Source organism: Thalassophryne amazonica, unplaced genomic scaffold (assembly GCF_902500255.1).
Source record: "Thalassophryne amazonica unplaced genomic scaffold, fThaAma1.1, whole genome shotgun sequence".
Taxonomy (NCBI): domain Eukaryota; kingdom Metazoa; phylum Chordata; class Actinopteri; order Batrachoidiformes; family Batrachoididae; genus Thalassophryne; species Thalassophryne amazonica.
In genome coordinates this window covers 1-10,000 of record NW_022986331.1, presented here as the reverse complement: position 1 = coordinate 10,000, position 10,000 = coordinate 1, and the positions used below count along the sequence as shown (strand labels likewise).

The 10,000-nt window shown below is 41.9% G+C and overlaps 1 protein-coding gene across 1 annotated transcript in view; it reads left to right on the top strand.

The window, feature by feature from the left end:
* Window positions 1-9,702, top strand: part of LOC117506076 (homeobox protein Meis2-like) — a gene marked incomplete at its 3' end in the record, with an annotated part of 17,624 nt that extends 7,922 nt beyond the window's left edge. The window contains exons 7-8 of the mRNA XM_034165596.1: window positions 1,341-1,344; window positions 9,589-9,702. Of these exons, the coding sequence (XP_034021487.1) occupies window positions 1,341-1,344; window positions 9,589-9,702 (118 nt within the window). The remainder of the gene's footprint in view (window positions 1-1,340; window positions 1,345-9,588) is intronic.
* Window positions 9,703-10,000: the final 298 nt, after the last annotated feature.

The window sequence follows — 10,000 nt, the reverse complement described above, 5'->3', positions numbered from 1 at the left end:
TTGGATGTATCTCACAGTTTCTGAAAAAATTTTGATCAAGCAAAGCGTCAGTCTCTCAGCAAGTTCTCAGACAAAGGAATTCCGACAGGAGGGGTGGACCAGTGCTCACTCAAAGCCTGCCCACAGGCGAATGATGCAACCGACAGGCGTGAAAAAACTCACGCATGCGCACGAGGGTTCACGGTTGGCTGATGTAGTCGCACGTGATTCAAATCCATATAGTTTTTGAAAAAAATAAAAAAGTACGATACTTTTCTCACAGACCTCGTATAGTTAGGGCTGGATCAGGTGACCCTGAACCATCCCTTAGTTATGCTGCTATAGACTTAGACTGCTGGGGGGTTCCCATGATGCACTGAGTGTTTCTTTCTCTTTTTGCTCTGTATGCACCACTCTGCATTTAATCATTAGTGATCGATCTCTGCTCCCCTCCACAGCATGTCTTTTTCCTGGTTCTCTCCCTCAGCCCCAACCAGTCCCAGCAGAAGACTGCCCCTCCCTGAGCCTGGTTCTGCTGGAGGTTTCTTCCTGTTAAAAGGGAGTTTTTCCTTCCCACTGTCGCCAAGTGCTTGCTCTCAGGGGGTTGTTTTGACCGTTGGGGTTTTTCTGTAATTATTGTATGGCTTTTGCCTTACAATATAAAGCGCCTTGGGGCAACTGTTTGTTGTGATTTGGCGCTATATAAATAAAATTGATTTGATTTGATTTGATAGTTGAACCTCTGATTGAAGAGGAACAATGTGGGTTCCGTCCTGGTCGTGGAACAACCGACCAGCTCTTCACTCTCACAAGGATCCTGGAGCAGCGCCTCGGAGTATGTCCATCCAGTCTACATGTGTTTTGTGGATTTGGAGAAGGTGTATGAACGGGTACCCCCGGAGATACTGTGGGAGGTGCTGTGGGAGTATGGAGTGAGGGGGTCCCTTCTCAGGGCCATCCAATCTCTGTACACACAAAGTCAGAGCTGTGTTCGGGTGCTTGGCAGTAAGTCGGACTTGTTTCCGGTGGAGGTTGTCCTCTGCCAGGGCTGCACCTTGTCACTAATCCTGTTTGTGATATTCATGGACAGGATATCGAGGTGTTGTTGGGGGAGGATGGTCTTCAGTTTGGTGGGCTCAGGGTCTCATCACTGCTTTTTGCAGATGATGTAGTCCTGTTGGCTTCATCAGTCTGTGACCTCCAACACTCACTGGATCGGTTTGCAGCTGAGTGTGAAGCAGCTGGGATGAGGATCAGCACCTCTAAATCTCAGGCCATGGTTCTCAGCAGAGGATTGTCTGGAGGCACAAATCTGGGGAAGGGTACATAAACATTTCTGCTGCTTTGAATGTCCCAGTGAGCACAGTGGCCTCCATCATCTGTAAATGGAAGATGTTCAGATCCACCAGGACTCTTCCTAGAGCTGGCCGCCCATCTACACTGAGTGATCGGGTAGAATGACCTTAGTCAGGGAAGTGACCGAGAACCCGATGGTCACTCTGTCAGAGCTCCAGCATTCCTCTGTGGAGAGAGGAGAACCTTCCAGAAGGACAACCATCTTTGCAGCAATCCACCAATCAAGCCTGTATGGTAGAGTGGCCAGACGGAAGCCACTCCCTAGTAAAAGGCAAATGGCAGACCACCAACGCTCCCCATCCAACCTGATGGAGCTTGAGAGGTGCTGCAAAGAGGAATGGACCAAACTGCCCAAAATAGGTGCACCAAGCTTGTGACATCATATTCAAGAAGACTTGAGGCTGTAATTGCTGCCAAAGGTGCATCATGAAAGTATTGAGCAAAGAGTGTCAATCAATCAATCAATTTTATTTATATAGCACCAAATCACAACAAACAGTTGCCCCAAGGCGCTTTATATTGTCAGGCAAGGCCATACAATAATTACGTAAAAACCCTAACGGTCAAAACGACCCCCTGTGAGCAAGCACTTGGCGAAAGTGGGAAGGAAAAACTCCCTTAAACTCCGTGTCCTTGTGAATGGACATGTGATTTCTTAGAATCATATTTGTCTAATAGATTACAATTTGTTCATGTAAATGGGGAATCTTCTTCACAGACTAAAGTTAATTATGGAGTTCCACAAGGTTCTGTGCTAGGACCAATTTTATTCACTTTATACATGCTTCCCTTAGGCAGTATTATTAGACGGTATTGCTTAAATTTTCATTGTTACGCAGATGATACCCAGCTTTATCTATCCATGAAGCCAGAGGACACACACCAATTAGCTAAACTGCAGGATTGTCTTACAGACATAAAGACATGGATGACCTCTAATTTCCTGCTTTTAAACTCAGATAAAACTGAAGTTATTGTACTTGGCCCCACAAATCTTAGAAACATGGTGTCTAACCAGATCCTTACTCTGGATGGCATTACCCTGACCTCTAGTAATACTGTGAGAAATCTTGGAGTCATTTTTGATCAGGATATGTCATTCAAAGCGCATATTAAACAAATATGTAGGACTGCTTTATTGCATTTACGCAATATCTCTAAAATCAGAAAGGTCTTGTCTCAGAGTGATGCTGAAAAACTAATTCATGCATTTATTTCCTCTAGGCTGGACTATTGTAATTCATTATTATCAGGTTGTCCTAAAAGTTCCCTAAAAAGCCTTCAGTTAATTCAAAATGCTGCAGCTAGAGTACTGACGGGGACTAGAAGGAGAGAGCATATCTCACCCATATTGGCCTCTCTTCATTGGCTTCCTGTTAATTCTAGACTAGAATTTAAAATTCTTCTTCTTACTTATAAGGTTTTGAATAATCAGGTCCCATCTTATCTTAGGGACCTCGTAGTACCATATCACCCCAATAGAGCGCTTCGCTCTCAGACTGCAGGCTTACTTGTAGTTCCTAGGGTTTGTAAGAGTAGAATGGGAGGCAGAGCCTTCAGCTTTCAGGCTCCTCTCCTGTGGAACCAGCTCCCAATTCAGATCAGGGAGACAGACACCCTCTCTACTTTTAAGATTAGGCTTAAAACTTTCCTTTTTGCTAAAGCTTATAGTTAGGGCTGGATCAGGTGACCCTGAACCATCCCTTAGTTATGCTGCTATAGACGTAGACTGCTGGGGGGTTCCCATGATGCACTGTTTCTTTCTCTTTTTGCTCTGTATGCACCACTCTGCATTTAATCATTAGTGATCGATCTCTGCTCCCCTCCACAGCATGTCTTTTTCCTGGTTCTCTCCCTCAGCCCCAACCAGTCCCAGCAGAAGACTGCCCCTCCCTGAGCCTGGTTCTGCTGGAGGTTTCTTCCTGTTAAAAAGGAGTTTTTCCTTCCCACTGTAGCCAAGTGCTTGCTCACAGGGGGTCGTTTTGACCGTTGGGGTTTTACATAATTATTGTATGGCCTTGCCTTACAATATAAAGCGCCTTGGGGCAACTGTTTGTTGTGATTTGGCGCTATATAAAAAAATTGATTGATTGATTGATTGATTAGGTTTTTAGTTTTAATAAATTTACAAAATTTCACAAAAACTTTTTCATGTTGTCATTATGGGGTGTTGTGAGTAGAATTTTGAGGAGAAAAATTAATTTACTCCATTTCGGAATAAAGCTGTAAAGTAAGACCCTTCGGCTGCTCCCTTGTTTGCACTCGGGGTCCCCACAGCAAATCTGAGTTGGATCTGCATGTTGAATTGACACAAGTTTTACACTGGATGCCCTTCCTGACAGAACTCCACATTACATGGAGAAACCTGCAGGGATGGGCTTTGAACCGGGAACCTTCCGCACTGAAGCCAAGCACACTAACCACTTGGCCTCCACCCCTGCTTTGGAATAAGGCTGTATCATAGCAAAATGTGGACAAAGTAAAGCGCTGTAAATAGTTTCTGGCTGCACCGTATGTTAGGATGTTAGAGGGTTAACAAAGTGAGCTAGGCATGTTCGTGTGTTGGAGGGTTAGGCACGTTATAGTGTAAGAGAGTTGGGTATGTTAGGGTGTTCAATGTTTGGTGAAGTTAGAGAGATTGTTATGTTCAGGTGTTGGAGGCTTTGAGAGAGTTTGGTATATTAGGGTGATAGACAGTTTGGAGAGGAGATGCTCTTGGAAGAGATGAGATTTAAAGTGATTCTACTCTGATAGGAACTGGTATCTTAATAATCTTGAGATTCCCTTGTGTTGGGATAGCAATGCCAGATTTCCTTTTTTGAGGAATGTAAAACCGAATATCTTACCCTTTCAGTTTGGGGAAAAAACTTCATCCACACTACGTCGTTTAAAAAAAAATCCATCCACATCGAACCGTATAAATGTGTTGTAATTAGTCTGCCAAACCTTTGGGTGGCAGTACTGATTAAAATTCTATCCAATCAGGAGTCTTATTCTCTTGTTGTCACTTCCACAAAAACACGTTCGTGTGGACCGATAAGGAGTCGGAATTACTTCTAACCGTAGTTTTAGAATACAAAGTTAAATATATGCACACAAAAAGCGCCTGGTCAATGGACAATACCAACACTTTGAGAGCAGCCAGGTACCCAGACGTTTAATACTGCCATGAACACTCCTGGCCAGTAGATGGCAGTAGCGGCCTTGAAAAAATGTCAAACAAAATTCCAGATAATCCGTGTCTGCTACATTTAAGATGCGTGGAATTTAACAAACGCAAATACACTAACGTCTATAAACCCAGAGAATATATTCACGAGAGTTTTAGGCACTAGAGTTTAATGCTGTTATCTGTGGAGCCTGAACAGTGTCTGAAATGCATTTGTCCTGTCGTGAACGTCTGAGATTACCTTATGCTACCCATAATGCATTGCTGCCTGGCACAGCATGTGCTCACAAAACCTTAAAAATTAGCACATTACTTTAAAACGAAAACATATATCTGATATTTTCACTTTGTAAACTTCAGACATGACAATAATTTTAAATAACTTGTCTAAAATGAGTGGTTAAAATTTGAACCATAAGTTAAACATGTATGCCTCTGGATGACTTGGTGACATTGTGATTATATTAGTATGGTGTTAAAAGAAATGACTTTTTTTTTTTGGTTACCAGTTCTCCTTTGCTTACAGACGATAGAGTGGTTTTTGATTGCAGAGTAGAACAACATGCTTATTAGGAAACTTTTAACAGGTAGGTCTTAACAGCTTTAACGTTATCGGTCTAAACATTATCGGACGGTAATTCATCGGAAGATAATTAGTCCGATGATGGTTTTTAAATTTATCTAAAAAGATAATCCAATATTGAAAACATTGTCTTCGATAATTATCTGTTATCGGATTATCGGAAGTGTGCCCACCACTGCAGATAACCGATAATTATCAAAGATAATGTTTTCATTATCGGATTATCTTCTTAGATAACTTTAAAAACTATTATTGGACTAATTATCTTGCGATAAATTTTTGTCTGATAATTTTTAGACCGATAACGTGGTAAATAAAGCTGAACAGCTACAAACATTTATAAAATTTAAAATCAGTTGAGCACCTACCTGTTAAATGTTTCGTATCTGATGTGTAGTTCTACCCTCTGCAAAACAAAGAAAGAGCTGCTTCAAAAACAAACCACTCTATCTTCTGCAGGCAAAGGAGAACTGGTATAAAAATATGAAAATATCAGATATATGTTTTAGTTTTAAAGTAATGCACTAATTTTTAAGATTTTGGTGTGGATATATGCTGTGCCCAGCAGTGCATTATGAGTAGGTTAGGGTAATCTCAGTACGTTCAGGACACGAGAAATGCATTTGAAACACTCTGATCAGGCTCTATGGACAACAGCATTAAACTCTAGTGCCTAAAACTCTCGTGAATATATTCTCTGGGTTTATAGACGTTATTGTGTCTGCATTTATTAAATTCCACGTATCTTAAATGTAGCAGACACGGATTATCTGGAATTTTGTTTTGGCAGGTTTTCAAGGTCTCTACTGCCATCTACTGGCCAGTAATGTTCATGGCAGTATTGGCCCTGAAACTCAAACAATGCTTAAAACAAGTGCACAATATAATAAAATGAGCGCACAATATAATAAAACGAGCGCACATTCTCTCCACATGCAAAACATTTTGCGATGACACTTCCAGGGCTCCATAAAAATGCCTGTTTTTACAAATAAAAAAATGGAATATTTTACAAAAGCACATTTATCTGTAAACACCAACACACGACACACGTCACATTAATGTGTTGGAATACATAATGAATGAATCAACCAATCAGTGTTTAGCAGAGGCACTTTTTACCCAGAATCCTTTGCGATCTGTCTGTGTTTGTTATAGAACTTCAGAATTAGTGCATTATTCAACATTAAAAGATATATGCTATATTTCAACCGTGTACAAATGACAGAATTGACATTAATGGAGTTATTCTATCAGTATTCATTCTATTTAGTCCATGGGCCAGGACCCCAAATTTCACATATTGGTACCACCTGAGGTGGCTATTTCTCATTGGTATTTTTGACATGCCATATGACTACTTTATGTTTTGAAATGATAGCAGTCGCAGACTGGTAGCTTAATGGTGGTAATCACTACGTAAATGGGCGTACCTCGCGAAAAGACTATGCGAATACACAATTTATCTGTATCATTTAGAATGCAAAATCTACGAGTATAAGTAAAGTCCCTTCAGCTGCTCCCTTGTTTGCACTCAGGGTCGCCACAGCAAATCCAAGGTGGATCTGTATGTTGAATTGGCACAGGTTTTACGCCGGATGCCGTTCCTGACGCAACTCCACATTACATGGAGAAATGTGGCAGGGGGGGGATTTGAACCCGGAACCTTCTGAACTGACACCAAGCGCATTAACCACTTCGCCACCACCCCTGCTTGCAAAATCTACGAGTATATGTTTAAGTAAAAAAAAAAAAAGTAATAAAAAAGTAAAAAAAAAAAAAGTAGTATATGTTTAAGTAAAAAAACATGTGGAGTGTCCGGAATATTACCAGCAAGTTATTCATCATCCATATCGTCATCAGAGTCTGATATCTCAACTTCTGTTTCTTCTTCACTGGCCTGGTTGTTGCAACTCTGTAGCTTGCACATGTCAGTGCACTTCAAGCCATTGTTGAGGCAGGTACATTGAGGTCATTTGCAGGACTGCACACATTTGCATGCGAGCAGCTGCAGCACAACATCTGGTGCAGGTGAGCCACGCATCCACTGGATAGCCAACGTGCCATTCTCATCTGTTGTCCAACCACAGTTTTTTGGGTTTGGGACAAAAGGCTCACTCTGCAGACATCTCCTCCAGATGGCAGCTTGATAGTTGGCATGGAGGGCATGCATGAACAGACAGTCCTCGCAAGGAGGCAGTTGACTTGACTCCACCTCTTCCTGTTTCACACAGAACAACTGGTACTGAAGCTTGTTCACTTCAGTAGTTTGAGTGGAAGCCATCTCTGGAAGAGTTCTGTAGTTAATGGCCAAGTTCACTGAAGGCTTCTTGGATGTGCTTGTCAGACTTCATCTGTTTGAGGGCCGTGATCTTTCCACATCCAGCAAATGCACTGACCATGTCACATCCCGTGAAGGCATGCATGCCAATCAAAGCGTCACACACTCCACCTCCCAGTGCATGCCTTAGACTGGTTATGTCAAGGTAACAGGTTCGGCTCTTTGTACCACTCTTCTGGTACATGGCACAGGGGATACTGCTGCTGACCCCTAGGGCCAAAACTAAGACATCTGTATCTTCAGAGGTGATGACTACAGACTTGTAGCCAGATTCTGCTGCATGAAGAGCATGGAGCAGAAGACGAGTGTCAGCTTCTTCCTGTGAGGATTTGACCTCCACCACCTCTTCCCACTGGTCTTTGGTGATCTTTAAGCAGAGTTGCTCACAGGTAACATACAAGACCTTGCCGTCAAGTTTCTTTCTATGTTTTGGTCCCTTCCACTTCTCCAAATCTATGAACTTTACCACAAATGGACACGTCAGTCTGCAACCTCCCAGTTCTTCTGTCAAATCTTGTCCTAAGTTCTAGAAATGAAGAACTGAAGAATCAGTGTTTTTGCCGTAACTAATCAACCTTAACTAGAACTTAAAATTTATAGAGCCAGGATCCTTGCCTACTTGACTGAACCAGCTGAAAAAGAAATTTATATCTTCCTGTAATGCAATGTTTTGATTCAACGCTAAACTTGGATTCAATATACTGATGTACAACAGACTAAATCTATTTATTATCTTTGATCCTTTGAAGGAAACATAAAATGGAACCCATTACATTGTTTTAGTCAATTTGTGACTGATTCTGGATAGAACATTATCATATTTCCAGATTTTACCAAAATATGGAATAACACTAGTGGGCGAATTTGCATTTTTATTAAAAAAAAAAAAACTGACAAAGCTACCAATTTGGAATTGCTATCACATCTTTTTACACTTATGTTGACCCTATAAACATTTTAGAACCAACTAGATTTAGCCACCTTTGGTGGTACCGATATCTGGTCTGGCCCAGAGACTAATTTATACACCAAACCATAACTCAGCACTGCTTTATTTTCCAAGACCTCTGCATGACCGGAGCATTGTGATTGGGTAGAGAGCTGGGCTTTGTGGCTGCTCTCAGCGTGCTTCTGTGCTGGAAGCCATGTAGTAAACTGGAGCTTCCAGCAGGGGGCAGGATGTTCAAAAACAAAAGTGTGGTCTCATTGTTGGGGTCTGTTGTCACTTTTGATGCTACCAGAAGCGATCGTGGTGTTAAAACTCAAATTTAGTTTGTTAGTAGTTGCAAATGTACCAGAGACAATACTGGAATTCATTGGTTATCTGTAACTTCCGATACATTTTTGGGTGGTTTATCATTTTATCTTTATCAAAGATAACTTTTTAGTTATCTGATTATCTGTTATCGAAGTTAATTTTTTGGTTATCTGTGCCCACCACTGGTGCTCAGTATGCTGAGCAAACAGCCTTTCAAATCCAGTATCTACCACGACTGAGAGAATCGTTGAGATGGGAGCATTTCCACACCAATCTTCCTGCTTTCAGTGTAAATCAGAGATAGTGAGGGCATCACAGAAGGACCCAGAAAGTCAAGATGTTTGAAGTATTTACCCCATTCTTTTAGCAGATGGCTGTGAGGAGGGAAAACCTTTCCATGGAGTCTCCTTCAGTAGCTGTGCTTTCGGTTGATTGTCGTGCTCGAGTTAAAAGAGGCCCTCAGCCACACTGCCCCATTGTTCCTGCTTTTATTCTCAGCATGTGCTGAGCTTTTCATCTGATCACCATCCGGCAAACAGCTGACGTTAAGATGCTGAAGAGGGCTCACTATTGTTTGTCTGAGTGGATAACCCACCCAATAAATAGTCTTTATCCCAACCCTGGTCACACAAACTGGTCTGCATGCCGTACGATCACCTCCTTCTCAACAGTTTTTTTTTTCCTTCTTTCTTTTTGGACAATGGTAATGTTGGTGTTTTCCTCACTTTGAACAGCATGTTTGCAGCCTCACTATGGTAATCATACCTTGCAGTCTTTGTATCTTTAGGAGACTCTATAGTTATCTTTATTTTGGATCTACTGGACAGTCTTCACCTGTGTCCCCCCTTTTCTCTCCTCTGTCTCCTCATTTCCTGGCATGGGAACTGCTTCCTGACATTTAGAACCCGCATCTTGGAGAGACATGGAGACACCCCACTCTATGACTTCTGTGGGAACCCCAGGACCTTCCAGTTGGGGTACACATTTCCCACATGGAGAAAACACCAGTGAGCTGGGTAAGAGGGACCTTTCCTTCAATGTTCAAAGCTGTGGCTGAGGGGTGACATGTGTCCTAAAACAGGGTCACACTGCATCATGAAAATTCAGTAAGCTGTATCTTCTATTATACATTCCAATTCTAAGGTAGAACTCTACTAGTGTATACTAAAGTATATCTAGAGATCTAAAAAAAAGAAGACAACGAGAGAGAGAGAGAGAGAGAGAGAGAGAGAGAGAGAGAGAGAGAGAGAGAGAGAGAGAGAGAGAAGAGAGAGAGAGGAGTAGAGTAGAGCCACTTAGGTGCCTGGTCTTGAG